At 44.7% G+C, this 20,899-nt stretch overlaps 1 protein-coding gene across 4 annotated transcripts in view; it reads left to right on the forward strand.

Annotated features, from left to right (window-relative positions):
- The window catches only part of CNBD2 (cyclic nucleotide binding domain containing 2), a 77,979-nt gene that overhangs the window by 30,139 nt on the left and 26,941 nt on the right, over positions 1–20,899 (forward strand). For all 4 annotated transcript variants that reach the window (XM_065523045.2, XM_005568887.5, XM_045362863.3 and 1 more), the window contains 4 exons: positions 3,609–3,765; positions 4,261–4,412; positions 7,009–7,147; positions 15,555–15,669. In XM_065523045.2, the coding sequence (XP_065379117.1) occupies positions 3,609–3,765; positions 4,261–4,412; positions 7,009–7,147; positions 15,555–15,669 (563 nt within the window). The remainder of the gene's footprint in view (positions 1–3,608; positions 3,766–4,260; positions 4,413–7,008; positions 7,148–15,554; positions 15,670–20,899) is intronic.

The following is a 20,899-nucleotide window of genomic DNA, read 5'->3' on the forward strand; positions in this document are numbered from 1 at the left end:
AAAGACCTCTGCTAGTTGTGGTTTATTTCTGGGACTGGGAATTAGCAGCTTAGACAGGATTCTTCTAGTTGCCAGTATCTGAAAGCCCAGCTCAAGGGAATGTGTTCATGGCTCATGTATCTGGTAAGTCCTGGGATAATTCAGGGATGTTGTTCATATAAGCGTCATCCTCCACCAGACTCTCCCCTCATACTGGCGAGCTGGCTGCTGCAGTCTCAGCTCCAAACTCATCTGTTTAGTTTTAATCTGATGGAAAGAAAGAAAAGCTCTTCTCAGTCACTCACATCAGAGCTTGGGATGAATTCTTTCTGAACCAGTTTGGCTTTGCTTGAATTACCACTGAGGTCAGTGATGCTCTGATTGAGTGTTGAGAAAGGGTAGTTTCCCCAAAGGAGAATCAGGGTGTGATTGGTGGAAAAATATGATCAGATGCTTGACAGCAAAAGCTACAGATGTCTGCTTTTGGAGATTCGGGTTCTAACTCTGACTTGATTGTGGCTTACTGTGACCTTCAGCAAGCTGTAGGTTCCTTGGGTCCCCCTTTCCCCCTCCCAAAAATGTTGGTTGAGCTTGATGGTCTCTGAGGGTCTTTCTGGCTGTAGTTGTAGTCATCTTTACTTCAGTGAACAGTGCCTGTGCTCCCTCATCTTCAAAATCTCATTTCCTAGCTGAATATTCCTGCTGTCTCCTAGCTAGTCATTATCACCTGGGCCATCTCCTCTTTCTTTCTTCTTTTTATTATTATTATTTTTGGAGATGGGTCTCGTCCTGTCAACCAGGCTGGAGTGCAGTGGCGTGATCACAGCTCACTGAAGCCTCTACCTCCTAGGCTCATGTGAGCCTTCCACCTTGGCCTCCTTTGTAGCTGGGACAAGAGGTAGGTGTCACCATTCCTGGCTAATTTTATTTTATTTATTTATTTATTTATTTTTTTTGAGACGGATTCTCGCTCTGTCGCCCAGGCTGGAGTGCAGTGGCGTGATCTCCGCTCACTGCAAGCTCCGTCGCCTCCTGGGTTCACACCATTCTCCTGCCTCAGCCTCCCGAGAAGCTGGGACTACAGGGGCCCGCCACCATGCCCGGCTAATTTTTTTGTTTTTGTTTTGTTTTTTTTTTTTTAGTAGAGACGGGATTTCACCATGTTCGTCAGGATGGTCTCAATCTCCTGACCTCGTGATCCGCCTGCCTCGGCCTCCCAAAGTGCTGGGATTACAGGCGTGAGCCACCGTGCCCGGCCTTTGTATTTTTTTGTAGAGACAAAGGCTCACTGTGTTGCTCAGGCTGGTCTTGAACTCCTGAGCTCAAGTGATTCTTCCACATCAGCCTCCCAAAATGCTGGGATTACAGACGTGTACCACCGTGCCTGGCCTGCCTCTTTCCTACATTGATAAAGATTCCGGGCTGATACGGTTTGTAGCTCATGAAGCCCACAGCCACAATGGAGCCTGGGCAGTAGTGACTCCAGCCTGGTGTGGTCCTCTGTCCGTCCTCTGATCCCTGCCCTCAGGAGTTTGCCATAGAATCACGAGGCCAGTGAGTACTCTCTGAGAGGTCAGAAGAGGAGATGCTGCTGGGGGCTGGGTCAGGGAAGGCTTCCTGGAGGAAGTAGGACCTGAGTTCCTGAAAGGATCTGATAGTGTAGAAGAGAGGGAAGGCCACTGCAGGCAGGGGAGCAACATGGACAAACTGATGGAACAAAGTGGGTATCATCTGCCCTGAGCAGGGTGTTGGTTCCCCTGCTGCTGGTCAAGCCAGCGAGTCAGGAAGGAACAGAAGGTGGCAGTGTGGAGTGGGAGGAGGAAGAGCAGAACTGCTGAGGGCAGGGCCATGAGCTCAGAGCTGGGGGCAATGGCCCTGCCACAGGGGCACTTCCACAACGGCTGCTCATCAGTCCTGACAGAGACTAAAGGGCAGACTTTTTTTTTTTACCCATTGTCTCCTGGGTAAAATCCAAACTTAGCTGAGCTTTGGAGGCCGTTTATGGTGGGACCAGTTGAATTTCTCTCCCACCACTCCCCTGACCTTGCCTTCTCCCATTTTCCTTTCCCGTGAAGTGCACATTATCTATGAAGTACATGTTATCCCTTGAATGTGCTGTGCTTCTAGCCACCTGTGCACCTTTGGTCATGGTGGTCCCTGTGCCTGGGACCCTCTTCCATCTCTTTGTCCACCTGGATGACTCACTTCAAGCACCATGCTAGAACCTTGTCTGACCTTCCTAAGGCCCCTTCTCTATGCTCCTCAATTAGCCTGCACTGAAATCTCTTAAAGCATTTGTAAACCTCGTTTACATCCTGTATGTGACCATAATTTTGAAAACAAAGTCTATGTTGTTCATTGTGCCTATTTTTTTTTTTTTTTTTTTTTTTTTTGAGACAGAGTCACCCAGGCCAGAGTGCAGTGGTGTGATCATGGCTCACCATAGCCTTAAACTCCCAGGCTCAGGTGATCTTCCCACCTCAGCCTTCCAGGCAGCTGGGACTATAGGTGTGCACCCCCACGCTTGGCTAATCTTTGTGTTTTTTGTAGAGATGGGGTTTCACTTTGTTGCCCAGCCAGGAGTTCAAGACCAGCCTGGGCAACATAACAAGACTCTGTCCCTACAAATAATAGAACAATTAGCTGGATGTGGCAACTTCAGGTCTCAGCTCAAATATCCCTTCCTTATTGATAGTAATAGTAAGAATAGCTAACACAGGACTGGGCACAGTGGCTTACTCCTGTAATCCCAATACTTTGGGAGGCCAAGGTGGGAGGATCCTTGAGCCCAGGAGTTAAAGACCAGCCTAGGCAACATAGTGAGACCCTGTCCTTATCTCAAACTCCTAGGCTCAAACAATCCTCCCACCTTGGCCTCCCAAAGTGCTGGGATTACAGGCATGTGCCACCACACCTGGCCTCATGGTGCCTAATAGACACCTCTGATATTTAACTTATTGAATGAATGAAGGAAATGAATAAATATTGAAAGAATTGAGATTTGGACTTGCATACGAAATACAGAAAGTTCCTTCTGAGTTTAAGAACTCCTTGTTTGCTCTGGGCCTGGTCACCTCTACCCTAAGGGTGCCCTGTTGGGTAGTGGGCTGCTGGTAATTATGATAAGACCATTATCTGTGTCTCATTCTGGGCATACTCATCTGTATTTTACAGACAAGAGAAACCAAGGATCAGAGAGGGGATATCCATTGCTCAGTGTCACACAGCTAAGAGCAGAACCAGGATTTGGATCCTGGGCTAACGCTAAAGCCAGTCCTCCTAATCATTAAGCGACTCTACTAACCCATTCATTGCTTTCAGCATGTGTTCACTCATTTATTCCACTACATTCAATAAGCATTCACTGTGCCCAAGCACACGCAGCAGTGACCCAGACTGGCAAAGGCTCTGCTCTCAGGAAGCTTCAGTCCAGCCAAGGCAGGCAATGGGATAGGTGTTAGTGAAAGGCTCCAGCTTGACTGGCAGGGCTGGGCTGTCCTGAGGGCCCTTCTGGTCCAAGTCTGTGCTCTTATATCCTAGAGCAAAGAGCACAACCAGTCCAGAGCTCCTCCCAGCATGGACCTGCCCCCGTGTCACTACCCAATCAATTAGCAATGGTCTTTTCCCAGGTTTGGTCGCAGGCGTGTGATCATCAAGAAGGGGCAGAAGGGCAACAGCTTTTATTTCATCTACCTGGGCACAGTTGCAATAACCAACGACGAGGATGGCAGCAGTGCCTTCCTAGATCCCCACCCGAAATTGCTGCAGAAGGGTAGCTGTTTTGGGGTAAGCCTAGGGGAAGGACCCAGTTTCCTGGGGTGGAATGCGTGGAGGTGACAGGACTTCTGCTAGAACCTCTCAGCCAGGCCCAGTCCTGCCTAGTACTCTGTACAAGTCACTGTCCTGTGTGGGCCCCAGTGCCCTTACCTGTCAAATGCTAATTGAGTTGGACCAAGATCAGCCTCTTCATCTGTGCTGTTTAAGAAGTATGTTCCTGATTCAGCCCTTTAAAGATGCAGTGACTCCACAGCGAGGACTCTCCAGCTTCTTCCCCTCTGGCCTATTCAGGCCTGTTGCCTCTTTTTCCATAAGCAGCAGATTAAGAAGAAGAGGAGTGGGCCACAGTGGGAGAATGTGCAGGAGAATAGAGGGGGCTGGGGAACATGCAGTCTGGTGAGGAGAGAATTCAGGGAGAAGCTGGAGGCAGGGAAGATGTGTGTAAGGCTGAGGACAGGAAGTGGAGGTGGCCTCACACTTGCCCTTGCGCTGTCCACCCAACAGGAAACGGACATTCTGCATGCTTCATTGAGGAGGTCCACCATCGTCTGTATGGAAGAAACAGAGTTCCTGGTTGTTGACAGGGAGGACTTCTTTGCTAATAAACTGGACCAGGAAGTTCAGAAGGATGCTCAATATCGGTTTGAATTTTTTAGGTGACTCTGCCTTCATTCAACATTTTTTTCCCCTTGTGTGTTTATTAGCTGCCTGACTTTGTCTGTCCTAGGCCTGGTGGGAAACATACTGTTTGCTGTTCTTTCTATCTGGGATGCTCTGAAGTCCCACCTCCTACCCACCTTCTCTCTCTGCAAACTCCTACTATACCTTCAGGTCTTAGCTCAAATATCCCTTCCCTATTGATAGTAATAGTAAGAATAGCTAACATGGGACTGGACACAGTGGCTCACTCCTGTAATCCAAGCACTTTGGGAGGCCAAGGTGGGAGGATCGTTGAGCCCAGGAGTTCAAGACCAGCCTGGGCAACATAGTGAAACCCTGTCCCTACAAAATAAAAAATTTAAAAAATTAGCTGGGTGTGGTAGCACATGCCTATAGTTTCAGCTACTTAGGAGGCTGAGGTGGGAAGATCACTTGGGCCCAGGAGTTTGAGGCTGTGGTGAGTTGTGATCACATACCACTGCACTACAGCCTGGATAACAGAGCTCAGTCCTAGTAGCTAGGACTATAGGTGTGCTGCCACATCCAGCTAATTGTTCTATTATTTGTAGAGATGGAGTCTTGTTATGTTGCCCAGGCTGGTCTTGAACTCCTGGTCTCGTGATCCTGCCACTTTGGCCTCCTAAAGTGCTGGAATTACAGACATGAGCCCCCGTGCTCAGCCCAAACTGTAATTCTTTTTTTGTTTTTTGAGACAGGGTCTTGCTCTGTTGCCCAGGCTGGAGTGCAGTGGCATGATCTCATCTCACTGCAACCTCCGCCTCCTGGGTTCAAGCAATTCTCCTGCCTCAGCCTCCCACGTAGCTGGAATTATAGGCATGCGCCATCACTCCCAGCTAATTTTTTTGTATTTTTAGTAGAGATGGGGTTTCACTATGTTGGCCAGGGTGGTGTTGAACTCCTGGCCTCAAGTGATCTGCCTGCCTTGGCTTCCCAAAGTGCTGGGATTACAGGCGTAAGCCACCGCACCTGGCCCAAGCTATAATTCTTGATTGCGTAGTAATTTCTTTACAGTTTATATGCCCCCTCAGACAGCAAGCAATATGGTGACGGGGACCAGATATGTCTTTGTCACTACTATAATCCTTATGTTGTCACACTGCCAGACACATGCAGGTGCTCAACAAATAAATATTGAGTAAGGTGAATAACAGGATAGAAATAATTACAACCACATGTGAGTCAGAAAGTAGCACCGTAACTGGGTATCATATTTAACGTAAAAGCAGAACTCACACATGGCAAAAGATTTTTGGTTTTTGAATACTTACGTACATGAAAGGCCACATAAGGATATACAAGTGAAATCTCATTTAATTGCTCTTCAGTTATTTGCCTTTATGTAAAAGGAGTAAAAATCCAATGAAGTATCTGCACTGGCCCTGAAAATTCAGGTTGTAGGGCTGCACAGCTACAGAGAAGTGTGATGGCTGAGGGGTCTGGTTCCTGTGGCTGGGGCTGAGAGAGGTAGCTTCTTCCATTGGAAAAGGGGGGATTTAGTCCTAAAGGGAGGAGCTGTTCTTTTTTTTCCTTTTCTTTTTTTTCATACTGTGGAAAAATAGGTCTGACTCCAATCTCAGCTCTTAGGTTGTCAGTGATGTGACCCTGGGTAGGTCCTCCTGCTCTGTAAAATGGGGATAAGGATACGTTTCTCCCAAGGTCATGGTGAGGATGGAATGGGATGGTCGTGGGAAGTGTATGGCCCAGGGCTTGGAGCATGGTCGGTACTTCTTCTATGGTGGCCCTACTTTTCTGCTGGTGTCTCCAGACCTTCACCCCTGACATGGCACTGAGCATGTTCACCTCTGGTGCCCTGACCTTAACTCAGTGCACACGTTGAGGCCTGAGTCACCTTGAGTTAACCTGATTCAACGAACTCAGTCCACCTGAGTCAGTTAAGTTCCGAGCCCTTAACTTGTTGGAGGCGAGAAACTCTGAGATGATTGTTGGCAGCCCTTGGAGCCGCATATGAAGGCGGGCAAGCCTGTGAAGGTAGTGTTCAAGGTCAGGGGAAGGGGCAGTCACTGCAGGGTGGGTTCACCCACAGGGAGCAACAGGCAGAAAGAGGGGAGTCCAGACTTGTCCCACTCCCCAGGCCCAGAGCTGAGTATTTGAAGCCAACAGGCCAGGGGGACATGGGGGTTGGATGAGCTGCCCAAAGCAAAGGTAGGGCCAGAACCGCTGAGCTGGGGGACAGAACAGCTGTGAGCTGGAGTAGGGACTAGCTTCATGAGCCACGGTGGGGAGGGATGGCAGGGCTGGAGGAGGAGAACGTTCTTGGAAGGAGGAGCAGAAGTGAGAAAAGCACAGAGGCTGGATCACCCAGGGGCATCTGAGCAGCAGCAAAGAGGGGAGCTTGACTGGAGGGGAGGACCTTGGGAAAAGGTGGAGGGAGCCAAGGTGATAGCAGGTAGGAGAGTAACTATAGGCAAGGCCAGGTGATTGGGCAGGTACCAGTGAAATCTTCCACCCAGGCATCTTCCACAGGAGAAGAGCATGTGCCCTCTGCAGATTGCTAATGTCTGGGCACCTTGTGTGATGGGGGTGATGAATTCTAACAGGTTCTTCCCACAGGAAGATGGATCTGTTTGCATCATGGTCTGATGAGAAGCTCTGGCAGCTTGTAAACATGTCGAAGATAGAGAGGTTCTCGTATGGGCAGCTGATCTCAAAAGACTTTGGAGAGTCATCCTTCATCATGTTTATCAGCAAGGTGAAAAGTCTGGGGGTTGGGATGAGGGTGAACCTCTGAGGCGCATGCCTAAGATCATGTCCTGTGGCCTGATGGTCAGTTTGAGCCCCTTTCAGAAACCTGTGCCATTTACTTCCTTTTCAGAGTTTCCATGTCCCAGCTGTAAGAGGCCTGCCTCTCTCAGAGCGTGGCTGGAGACATTAAGATATATGGCTATTGTGTTAGAAAGAGGACCCAGGGATTCTCCGGCCTTGAGCGCCTAAGCATGCTTATTTACATATAGATGCATATTTAAATCATGCATTTGGCTGTTGAATCTTAGTGGTGCCAGATCACTTTTAAAATTATTTGTTTGTTTGTTTGTTTATTTAGAGACAGTCTTGCTGTTGTCAGCCTGGGCTGGAGTGCAATGGCGCAATCTTGGCTCACTGAAACCTCTGCCTCCTGGGTTTTACCAATTCTTCTGCCTCACCCTCCCAAAGTAGCTGAGATTACAGGTGTCCACCACCATGCCCAGCTAATTTTTGTATTTTTAGTAGAGATGGGGTTTCACTATGTTGGCCAGGTTGGTCTTGAACTCCTGACCTCAGGTGATCTGTCCACCTCGGCCTCCCAAAGTGTTGGGATTACAGGCGTGAGCCACCAGGCCCAGCCTATTTATTTATTTTTGAGACAGAGTCTTGCTCACTCTGTGGCCCAAACTGGAGTGCAGTGACGCAATCTTGACTCACTGCAACGTCTGCCTCCCGGGTTCAAGTGATTCTTCTGCCTCAACCTCGTGATTAGCTGGGACTACAGGTATGTGCCACCATGCCTGGCTAATTTTTTTTGTATTTTTAGTAGAGATGGGATTTCGTCACACTGGCCAGGCTGGTTTCAAGCTCATGGCCTCGAGTGATCCACCTGCCTCAGCCTCCCAAAGTGCTGGGATTGCAGACGTTAGCCACCAAACCCCACCTTAAATTATCTTTAAATTGTAAAAGTGATATGATCACATTAGAAAACTTTCTGGAAAAAGGGAAGAAATCATCCATAAGCCCATCATCTCAGAGTAGAGTTTCAAAAGTGGAATTTCTTGGTATCATAATTTTGTTTTACAAGGCAGACTTTATTCAAAGGGGCCGTAGCCATAGGTATAGGGACCACTGCAGTGGAGTCTTGCAGCCAGAGAGAGAGATTGGACTCAACTCTCAGCATCATAATTTTTATGGCTCCTGCAACGAATTGCATTCCAAAAGGAGAGACCCACCTTATCTAGTGTCCAGGATGTACATTTTTGTTGGTACTACCACAGCTCTGCCAGCCTTGCATGTCATTTTTTCAGAAGTTTTCTAGTTTATTAGGTTGCAATTGCTGCCATACTGAGGATTTGATATTTTTTCTGACTACTAGTGAGATTTATCATGTTTGTTTATGATCTACATTTTATCTTTTGCAAATTGCCTTATGTCCTTTGCCACCTTCTCTGCTGGTTGATAATGAAAAGAAAATCTCCCATTTCTCAAGTGCTTACTGTATGCTAGGTTCTGTGTTTCACATGCTTCATCTCATTTTAGTCTCCATAGCCCGAAGGAGGTTGGTATTGTTATTATTCCCATTTTACAGAGGAGGAAACTGAGGCACAGTACGGTGAAGTGGTTATCCAAGGTCACACAGCTGATGAGGTGCACAGGCAGGGTTCAACCCAAGTCTCTCTGACTCCAAAGCTCTTTTCAAGAACTTGGATTTAGAATTTGGGCTGACCTTTCTGTCTGTTTCTTACAGGTTGACACCACAGGCATTTGTTGAGTTTTTGCCAAGGTCATGACACATTGGTCCAGGCTCTGGAGGGATACAAAGATGAAAAAAACTGGTTTTCTCTATAGATCTCCTCCACCAGATTCCACACATAGACAAAGAAAAGTGTCATTGCTGAGTACCAAGTGATTGGTGCAAACTCTGCAAGTTACAAGAATTCAGGAGAAGGAACTCTCTAAAGGCTGGAGGCTTTAAGAAGGGCTTCCTGGAGGAGGTGAGGTGGGAGATGAGCCCTGACATATTTAACCATTAGACAAAAGGAGGAAGCAAGATTGGTTGTGTGCTGGCACTGGCTTGTACCTGCCTGTGAGAGCTCATTGTTAAATTTTCAGGAATTTTGCTAAACCTAATAATTATTAAAAATTAGATGCTATAAACCTACAATTAAATAAGTTATATGGAAAATTAGGAGCTGGGCATGGTGGCTGATGCACATAGTCTCAACAACTCAGGAGACTCATGCAGGAAGATCATTTGAGCCCAGGAGTTTGAATCCAGCCTGGGCAACATAGTAAGACCCTATCTCTAAGAAAAAGACAGACGAGAGAGAAGAGAGAAGGGGAGGAGAGGGGAGGGGGATGGAAAGAAGGCTCGAGCAAGCAAGAGAGAGAAGGAAAGAAGGAAAACAAGAGTAATACATACTGAAAACTCATCATTTCCTACTGATGTTACTGCATTTTTACTAGTTTTTCTCTTCAGGTTACGTCTATTGTGTCTCTATGGTAGAAATACTATGCAGTTGTGAGCATCTCTTCCCAACTCCACATTCAGTGCCCTCATGTTGGTAGCTTACAATCAGCCATGGTTGGATAATTTATATAATGGAATCAGCAAACACCCTAAGTCAGATCTTGGTTTAGGGCTTTGCTGATTGTCTTAGGAAAGTGATAAAAGAAAATGCTTATAATGCAGATTAAATTTAAAAGTGGCCTGGGTCTATAGCTGCTACACTGCGAAGAGAATGAAGTCGCCTAACAATATTTAAAAGCTATCATCTCTCCAGGTGCGGTGGCTCACATCTGTAATCCTAGCACTTTGGGAGGCTGAGGAGGGTGGATCACTTGAGGTCAGGAGTTCGAGTCTAGCCTGGCCAACATGGTGAAACCTTATGTCTACTAAAAATATAAAAATTAGCTGGACGTGGGGGCGTATGCCTAATCCCAGCTACTTAGGAGGCTGAGGCAGGAGAATTGGTTGAACCTAGGAGGCTGAGGTTGCAGTGAGCTGAGATCTCACCATTGCACTCCAGCCTGGGCAACAGAGTGAGACTCCATCTCAAAAACATAAAATAAATAAAAACAAATAAAAGCTATTATCTGGCTGGGTGCGGTGGCTCACGCCTGTAATCTCAGCACTTTGGGAGGCCAAGGCGGGTGGATCACTTGAGGCTGGGGGTTTGAGACCAGCCTGGCCAACATGGTAAAACCTTGTTTCTACTAAAAATACAAAAATTAGCCAGGTGTGGTGGTGTGCACCTGTAGTCCCAGCTACTTGGGAGGCTGAGGCAGGAGAATCGCTTGAACCTGGGAGGTGGAGGTTGCAGTGAGCTGAGATCACACCACTGCACTCCAGCCTGGGTGACAGAGTGAAACTGTGTCTCAAAAAAAAAAATTAATTAATTTTTAAAAAGCTATTAACTCATTCATCATAGAAGTTATACCATTGAACAAGTGAAATTCTGACATACATAGTGCTAAAGCTAAAAAAAATTTTCAGTTTAATAAATATAATTTATGTGAGGGTGAGAAATAGAACAGTATATCACAAGTCAGATTTAATAACATTGAATTTATTGGGAAGAAAATGGATTGGGATGCAACTTCATTTGTCCAGTCATGGTTGAGTTGCAACTATAAACTGGCCATGGATACAAGAGTTCAGCCAAAACCCACAAAAGAATTCTGTGAGAGCTGATTGGCTGTATGGAATTTCCTGTGTGGTATATTTTATTATTTTCTCGTATGGTATATTTTATTGTTTATAAATTGTGTATAACACATTCTTTATAACAGTAAGGTTTATATATGTGCATATGTTTTTCAGGAAAGCTGGTTGTTAAACTTACCAGCACCACTAGGGGAGTGGTGTGTGTGTTGTTATTCTTGGCTCAGTCCCAGAGAACAGAATCGAGTCTAGTTAATATAAGTAGCAAAAGATTTATTGCCAGATGTCAATTGGCAGTTCCTTCTCCTTAATATTTGCTTCCTCTGTGCTAAAATTTTGAGGTGATCACCTCTGCCATCTCTCTCCAAATTTAGCTCTAAGCTCTTTGATACTATATAGCCAGGAAAGATGAGGGGATGTGTGGTGAGGGATAGAAATCCTTTACAATATTTTCTTTAATCAGCATAATGATTACATTCTGACTGGCAGAAAGCGGGGGGTGGTTCTTCATCTGTTTTGCCTCCATTGCTTCATCTGTTAAATGGAACCACTCACCCTGTAAAGTCTGGTAAGGATGAGATTCAGTTTAGCACATGCTTACTCAGTGAGCATTCCTCCTGAAATCTAGCAGCACTTGGGAACTAATTTCTTCTTCTTCTTCTCCTTCTCCTTCTTCTTCTTCCTTCTTCTTCCTTCTTCTTCCTTCTTCTTTCTTCTTCTTCTTCTTCTTCCTCTTCTTCTTCCTCCTCCTCCTCCTCCCTCTCCTCCTCCTCCTCCTCCTTCTCCTCCTTCTCTTCTTCTTCTTTCTTCTTCTCTTCTTCTTTCTCCTCCTCCTCCTCCTTCTCCTCCTCCTCCTTCTCCTCCTCCTCCTCCTCTTTCTCCTCCTTCTCTTCTTCTTCTTTCTTCTTCTCTTCTTCTTTCTCCTCCTCCTCCTTCTGCTCCTCCTCCTCCTTCTGCTCCTCCTCCTCCTTCTCCTCCTCCTCCTTTTCCTCTTCCTCCTCCTTCTCCTCCTTCTTCCTTCCTCTTCTTTCTTCCTCTTCTTTCTTCCTCCTCTTCCTCCTCTTCCTCCCTCTCCTTCTCCTTCTCCTTATTCTTTCTTCTTCTTTCTTCTTCTTCTTCTTCTTTTTTTTTTTTTTTTTCTGAGACAGGGTTTCACTCTTGTGATCCAGGCTGGAGTGTAATGGCACAATCCCGCCTCACTGCAGCCTCCACCTCCTGGGTTCAAGTGATTCTCCTGTGTCAGCCTCCTGAGTAGCTGGGATTACAGGTGCCTGCCACCACGCCTGGCTACTTTTTGCATTTTTAGTAGAGACGGGGTTTCACTATGTTGGCCAGGCTGGTCTCAAACTCCTGACCTCAGGTATTCTGCCTGCCTCGGCCTCCCAAAGTGCTGGGATTACAGGCGTGAGCCACTGCACCTGGTGGGGAACTCATTTCAAAATGCAAATTCTCAGGCCCACCCAAGAGCTACTCAATCCAAAACTTTAGGAGGAAGGGCTCAGTGATCTGTGTTTTAACAGGGCTTCGAGATGATTCCAAGGCACACTGATGTAGGAGAAGCCCTGACCTAAGGGAGGAATTTTTAAATTTTGGTAAGCATACGAACATGTAGGGTGCTTCCTAAGGGAGGAATTCTCAAATTTTTGTAAGCATACAAACACATAGGGTGCTTTTTAAAAAGCAGATTGCTCTCTCACCCCAGAGACTGATTCATTAACTCTGGAATCTGCATTTGAGTAAGTGCTGTAGGGGATTCTAATGCAGAGGTGCTGAGACTTCATTCTGAAAAAAATAATGTGAAAGTCATTAAAAGACAGCAAGGTAGGGAGCTCTTGGCCAGAAGATGAGTCTGGTTTGTTCCTTACAGTGTTTTATTAAAATCTGATTTAATCATCAATGTGAAGATTTTACATAAAAATTCTGATTTCTGGCTTTTGAGAATTCAGAGGATCAGGCAACACCAAGCCATATTTTGGTACAGCACCCCCTCCCCTGCCCCCCAACCCTGGCTGGAAATGAAAAGCACCAGCCCCCTCTAAAGGACTCCTCTTTTCTCTCTCTTTTTTTCCTGCCTGGCTAGCGTTTTGAGTGTTCATCTCTGGGAGAGAGACCAAGCTGTCCCGACTCCTGTAGTTTACTCATGTTGCCACTAGAGGGCGAAATCAGCTGCGGGTGGCTGGACACCCTTGGGACCTCAGAAAGCTAGAGAAGATTTCCTGATGGCATCGAAAACTTAATGCCCACTATCAAAGCATTTCTAACAGTTTATCATTGGGGGACACATAGTGAAACTGTTCTCTCCATAGATGCAATTAAAGACCCACTAAATATTTAAGGAAACCGGGTTCATATTGTTTCTCTGGCACCTGCAGTTCCCCTGTATCTAAAAAACAAACAAAAAGTATGCAGTAAAGATTTCAAATCTAAACTTTACAGCTTCATAAATTTTTATATAAGTATACACATGTGTGATCATTACCCAAATCAAGATAAAAAACATTTCCACTACTCCACAAGGCTCTCTTGTGCCCCTTCCTAGACAAAATCCCCCCACAAAGCTTAGCACTGTTACGACTTATGTCACCACAGGTTACTTTTGCATGTTTTTGAACTTCATATAAATGGAATCATACAGTGTGTATTCTTTGTGTCTGACTTCTTTTGCTCAACTGAATATTTGTTATTTTTAGTTTTATAAATTATGGTGTGCATAGAATAATATGTAACCATTAAACATGATACTATAGAACCATATTGTTTGGCATGAAAGAGGTCTTTGATATATTATTGAGTTTCTAAAAAAGTTACAAGAGTCAGTTTTACATAAATGAATTCATTGATGAAAAATTGTAGATATACATTTTATATGTTCATAGAGAAAAGTTTGAAATAATATTCACTAATATGTTACTACTAGTTATTTCTGGGTATCAGGATTAATGTAGTTTTTATCTCTATGTTTTTCTGTCTGGTTTGAATTTTTTTTTTTTTTTTTTTTTTGAGACGGAGTCTCTGTCGCCCAGGCTGGAGCGCTGTGGCCGGATCTCAGCTCACTGCAAGCTCCGCCTCCCGGGTTCACGCCATTCTCCGGCCTCAGCCTCCCGAGTAGCTGGGACTACAGGCGCCTGCCACCTCGCCCCGCTAGTTTTTTTGCATTTTTTAGTAGAGACGGGGTTTCACCGTGTTAGCCAGGATGGTCTCAATCTCCTGACCTCGTGATCCACCCGTCTCGACCTCCCAAAGTGCTGGGATTACAGGCTTGAGCCACCGCGCCCGGCCCTGGTTTGAATATTTTTAAACTTTTAATTTTGGAATAATTTTAAATTCATAGAAAAATTATAAGAATAGTACAAAGAACTCCTGTAGCTGGGACTACAGCCATGCACCACCATGCCCAGCTAATTCAGCTAATTTTTTTTTTTTTTTTTTTTTTTTTGAGACAGAGTTTCGCTCTTATTGCCCAGGCTGGAGTGCAATGGCGTGATCTTGGCTCACAGCAACCTCCGCCTCCTGGGTTCAAGCGATTCGATTCTCCTGCCTCAGCCTCCTGAGTAGCTGGGATTACAGGCATGCGCCACCATGCTTGGCTAATCTTGTATTTTGCATTTTTTTTTTTTTTTTTGAGACGGAGTTTCACTCTTGTTGCCCAGGCTGCAGTGCAATGACGCAATCTTGGCTCACTGCAACCTCCGCCTCCTGGGTTCAAGTGATTCTCCTGCCTCAGCCTACCGCGTAGCTGGGATTACAGGCATGCGCCACCGCACCCAGCTAATTTTGTATTTTTAGTAGAGAGGGGTTTTCTCCATGTTGGTCAGGCTGGTCTCGAACTCCCTACCTCAGGTGATCCGCCGCCTCGGCCTCCCAAAGTGCTGGGATTACAGGCGTGATCCACCATGCCCAGCAATTTTGTAGTTTTAATAGAGACAGGGTTTCTCCGTGTTAGTCAGGCTGGTCTTGACCTCCTGACCTCAGGTGATCCGCCTGCCTTAGCCTCCCAAAGTGCTAGGATTACAGGCGTGAGCCACCGCGCCAGATTAATTTTTGTATTTTTAGTAGAGACAAAATAATTTTGTGTTTTTGCCATGTTGGCCAGGCTGGTCTTGGACTCCTGGGCTCAAGTGATATTCCCACTTCAGCCTCCCAAAGTGCTGGGATTACAGGCCGTGAGCCACTGTGCCTGGCTTTTATTTAATTCTTAGGCTTCTTCAGTTACTTGAACTTCTTATGGTAAGTAAATAATATTTTCATTAAAAAGAAAGAAAAAAGGAAGGAAGGAAAGAAGGAAGGAACGAACGAACGAACGAACTAGGCTGGGCGTGGTTGGCTCACACCTGTAATCCCAGCACTTTGCGAGGTCGAGGCAGGTGGATCCTTGAGGTCAGGAGTTCGAGACCAGCCTGGCCAACATAGTGAAACCCCATATCTACTAAAAATACAAAAATTAGCCAGGCGTGGTGGCACATGTCTATAATCCCAGTTACTCAGGAGGCTGAGGCAGGAGAATCACTTGAACTCAGGAGGCAGAGGTTGCAGTGGGCTGAGATTGCCCCATTGTATTCCAGCTTGGGTAACAAAGTAAGACTCCATCTTAAAACAAAAACAAAAACAAACAAACAAAAATCCTGAAACCACTTGCATTAAGCAAATAAAATGGGATAAGATGCAATTCAGAGAGATTTTCTTCAAAGCCTGGCCTGCCTGGAGCCTTAGGGGTTAACCCTTTTGCTGTATCTCTTGCTGTATTCAGGGCAGCTGTGAAGTCCTGCGGCTGTTGGACCTTGGTGCCTCCCCTTCCTACCACAGATGGGTCTGGCAGCACCTGGAGCTGATAGATGACAGGCCTCTGAAGACCCACCTGAGGGGTAAGCTGCCTGGCCCGCCTTACAGCAGGGGGCGCCTGGGCCCGTCCTGTTTCCAGTTCCCAGCCCGTAGAGCCTTAGAAATCTAGAGCCAGCCGGCCTGATAGCGTATCTCATCTGCACCCTTCTTCTACCAGTGGTGGAAACCTGGTCTGCAAGGCCCTGCCCTCCTTTCCAGCCCTTTTTTTTTTTTTTTGAGCCTTTTCCCTTTTGCTTTTCAGGTTTTCCCACGTGACCATCAACTCCTTGCCTCACATATCCGCCACCTATTTTTTTACCCAGCTCTCTTCTGCTTTTTAAAATTTACTTATTCTGTCTCTGGATTTGCCTATGATGGACTTTTCATATAAATAGCATCATACATTATGTGGCTTTTTGTGTCTGACTTCCTTCACTGAGCACCGTGTTTTCAAGGTCCATTTATGTCGTAGCAGATATCATTTCTTCATTCTGTTTTATGGCTGAATAATATTCTAATGTATGCATATACCACATTTGTTTTTGGTCCACTATCAGTTGGTGAACATTTGGATTGTTTTCACTTTTTGGCTGTTTTGAATAATGTTGCTATGAACATTTGTATACAAGTTTTTGTGTGAACATGTTTTTCAGTTCTCTTGGGTATTACCTATATGCCTAGCAGTGGAATTTCTGGGTCATATGGTATCTTAGTCAATTTTCTATTTCTATAGCTGAATATCTGAGACTGGGTAACTATTATAAAGAAAAGAAATGTATTTCTTATAGTGCTGGAGGCTAGGGAGTCTGAGGTCGAGGGGCTGCATCTGGTGAAGGACTTCTTGCTGGTGGGGACTCTTCAGAGACCCGGGGCAGCAAAGGGCATCACATGGAGAGGGAGCGCTTCTGTCTTTGAGATCTCAGACTACACATCCTTCCTTGAAGAAGTCTTCCTGATTTCTCATGCTGGACCAGATCTTCCATCCTCTGCTATATCCCATTCAAGTAACCTTCAAATACCATTCAAGTACCCTTCAAGTACCATTCAAGTACTCTTCCATGTTATATAACCCCACTGAAATCGTACAACTGAGTCTGAAATGCTTATTAAACATGTTTCCCTTGCTAGAATATAAGGTCTATGAGGGCTTTGTGTTCCCAGGACCTCGTATCATTCCTGGCATCCAGTAGGTACTCAGAAGCAAATTATAGGGTGAATGGATGAACATATTTCGGCTGCTGTGTGTGGTGTGGATACATCCCAGGCTGTGAATGTGTGTGCACTCTCCACAGCCTTATCCAAATTCATGTATCTAGTAACTAGTATGAATAATAGTGATCATTTATTGAATTCTAATTGTATGTATATTGTATTGGGCTTGACTGTTTATACATATTACATAACTCTCATAATAGCTCTCTTTCTGTTTTTTTTGTTTTTGTTTTTGTTTTTTTTTTTGGAAACAGAGTCTCACTCTGTTGCCCAGGCTAGAGTGCAGTGGTGCAGTCTCAGCTCACTGCAACCTCTCCTCCCAGGTTCAGGCAATTCTCCTGCCTCAGCTTCCTGAGCAGCTGGGATTACAGGCACACACCACCGTGCCCAGCCAATTTTTGTATTTTTAGTACAGATGGAGTTTCACTATGTTGGCCAGGCTGGTCTCGAACTCCTGACCTTAAGTGATCTGACTGCCTCGGCCTCCCAAAGTGTTGGGATTACAGGCATGAGCTACCACACCTGGCCTAATAACTCTTTAAGAAGGTATGATTGTACCATTTGACACATGAGGAAACTGGCTCATAGGGCAAATAAGTAGCAATGTAGGACTCTAGAGTTGGGATTCTAACCCAGGCACAAGTGTTTCCAGAGCCCAGACTTTCTTGCCCTGATGAACATCTCCAGCCTTCTTCATTCTCCATTTCCTGTTGTTGGACATAGACATTGTCAAGTAGCAGCCTCTAGAACTGGCCAGGGTGATAACGAGGCTTCCTGATTCTAGGGTAGTATTGTTTCCATTCACAGCTCTGTGATGGCATTTTTATTTTTTTCCCCTTCCATCCTCTGCAGATCTTTTTGTGTCACCCACTTGGGTCAAGAACCCCAGCCCTCAACAGATATTTGCAGTGGCTCAGGTGTCTTATCTCTTACCTCATGCTCAGTACTCGCATGCTTCTCCCCACATCCCTTGAGATTGTAATCTATGTATCCTGGGCCCTCCTCCCCAAGGTCTGCCTTATAGATACAGCCAGTCCTCCTGAGATTAGAACTGAGGCCAACACAGGGAGGCAGAGGAGAAGGGTGGAAAAAGGAGAGGTTGGAGCTGAACAGAGCTCAGTTTGAGTCCCACTTATTAGCTGGGTGACTTTGGTGAGTACTCAAAGTCTCTGGGCGTGGTTTCTTCATATCAACCTTGGGTAGTGTCATGGTTGGGAGCATAGGCTCAGAGTCCACTGCTTGTGCTTGAATACAGGGTCCTTCTCTTATTAGTGATGTGATACTGGGCAAGTGACTCTATGTCCACGTGCATCAGTGCCCTCAGAGTCTGTAAAATGTAAATAATGGTCCCTACCTCATAGGATTGTAATGACATTGAGCAAATTAATATATAAAAACTCTTAGAACACTACCTGGCTGCATAGGCAGATGGCAGATGTTTGTTATCATTACCACACAGGCTACTGGGAAGGCCGAGTGAGATGATGTATGCATGAGGCCTTGTAAGTACTCAGTAAATGTTTCTTCTCACGTCAATTCTTGTTTGTCACTTTTCCACTGTCAATCCATCAGAGAAAAAGCTGCATCCCACAAATTTTGATATGTTGTATTTTCAATGTTATTCAGTTCAAAATACCTTTAAATTTCTCTTTTGATTTCTTCTTTGACCCATGGACTATTTAGAAGAGTGTTTAGTTTCCAAACATTTGGGGGATTATCCAGCTATCTTTCTGTTATTGATTTCTTTTTTCTTTTTCTTTTCTTTTTTTTGAGAGGGAGTCTTGCTCTGTCACCCAGGCTGGAGTGCGGTGGTGCAATCTTGGCTCACTTCATGCTCCACCCCCCGGGTTCAAGCAATTCTCCTGTCTCAGCCTCCCGAGTACCTGGGATTACAGGCACGTGCCACCAACCCCGGCTAATTTTTGTATTTTTAGTAGAGACAGGGTTTCAGCATGTTGGCCAGGCTGGGCTTGAACTCCTGACCTCTGGTGATCTGCCTGCCTCGGCCTCCCAAAGTGCTGGGATTATAGGCAAGAGCCACCGTGCCTGGCCTCTGTTATTGAATTCTAAGATAACATACTTTATATGATTTGAATCCTCCGAAATGTGTTAAAACTTGTTTTATGGTTCAGAATATAGTCTGTCTTGGTAAATGTTTCATTTGCATTTGAAAAAAACTTGCTGTTTCTGGGTGCAGTGTTCTATGAATGTTAAGTAGGTGAAGTTGGTTGATAGTATTGGTCAAGTCATCTGTATGCTTATAACTTTCTGTCTACTTGCTCTATTAATTGTTAATAGAGGCCGGCACGGTGGCTCACGCCTATAATCCCAGCACTTTGGGAGGCTGAGGCGGGCAGATCACCTGAGGTCAGGAGTTCAAGACCAGCCTGGCCAACATATAGTGAAACCCCGTCTCTACTAAAATAATACAAAAATTAGCTGGGCATGGTGGCGCATGCCTGTAGTCCCAGCTACTTGGGAAGCTGAGGCAGGAGAATTGCTTGAACCCGGGAGGCAGAAGTTGCAGTAAGTCAAGATCATGCCACTGCACTCCAGTCTGAGTGACAGAGCAAGACTCGGTCTCACACACACACACACACAAAATTCTTAATAGAGTTGTTAAAATCTCCAGCCATAATTATAGATACATTTTTCTCCTTGTATTTCTGTCTGTTTTGCCTCATATATTTTGAAGCTCTTTTATTATATGCATAGATGTTTGGGATTGAACTCTTAATCATTATGAAATGAATTTATTTGTCCCTGGTAATATTCTTTGCTCTAAAACCTACTTTTTCTGATATAAATTCAGCCACTTCTTTTGATTTAATGTAGCTTCCTTTTGGTTAGTATTAGTTTGGTATATCTTTTTCCATCCTTTTGTGTTTAACCTATTTTTGTCTTTATATGTAAAAGTGAATTTCTTAAAGGCAGCATATAGTTGGGTCTTGCTTAAAAAAATCCTATCTGACAATCTGCCTTTTTATTGAGATGTCTAAATCATTGACATTTAATGTTAATATTGATTATGTTTGGATTTAACTCTACCATCTTGCTATTTTTTTTTCTATTTGTCACACCTATTCCCTTTTTATTCTGTTTTTCCTTGCCTTTTGGATTATGTATTTTGTATAATTCAATCTTATTTTCTTTGTTGGCTTATTAGCTGTTTGTGGTATTATTTTCATGGTTGCTTTATGATCGTTGTATATACTTTTAACTTATCACAGTCTACCTTTAAGTGATATTATACCACTTCATGTATAGAATCAGAACCTTACAACAATATATTTCCATTTTCTCCTCCTAGATATTATGCTATTGTGATATATTCTACTTTCTTGTATATTAAAAACCTTGGTTATTACTTTTGCTTTAAACAAGTATCTTTTTTTTTTGAGACGGAGTTTTGCTCCTGTTGCCCAGGCTGGAGTGTAATGGCACGATCTCGGCTCGCTGCAACCTCCACCTCCTGGGTTCAAGTGATTCTCCTGCCTCAGCCTCCCTAGTAGCTGGGATTACAGGTGCCCGCCACCATGCCCAGCTAATTTTTTGTATTTTTAGTAGAGACAGGGTTTCACTATGTACGTTGGCCAGGCTGGTCTTGAACTCCTGACCTCAGGCGATCCACCCGCCTCAGCCTCCCTAAGTGCTAGGATTACAGGCGTCAGCCACTGCACCCAGCTTAAACAAGTATCTTTTAAGTATATTTTAAAAATAATAAGAAAAGACTCTTATATTAACCTACATAGTTACTATTTCTGATGTTCTTTGTTCCTTTGTATAGATCCAGATTTCTACCTCATACCATTTCCTTCTGCCTGAAGTACTTCCTTTAACATTTCTTGTATTTCACGTCTGTTAGTGATGAATTATTTCAGCTTTTCTATGTCTGAAAGCTATTTTATCTTCATTTTTGAAAGAAATTTTTGCTGGATATAAAATTCTAGGTTGACAGGTTTTTTTCTTTCACTAGTTTAAAGATGTTGCATTAAAGCCTGCTTTTTGGCTTACATTGTTGTCAACAAGTCCGTTCACATTTTTATTTATTTGAGACATTTT

Source organism: Macaca fascicularis, chromosome 10 (genome assembly GCF_037993035.2).
Source record: "Macaca fascicularis isolate 582-1 chromosome 10, T2T-MFA8v1.1".
In the NCBI taxonomy this organism is placed as follows: domain Eukaryota; kingdom Metazoa; phylum Chordata; class Mammalia; order Primates; family Cercopithecidae; genus Macaca; species Macaca fascicularis.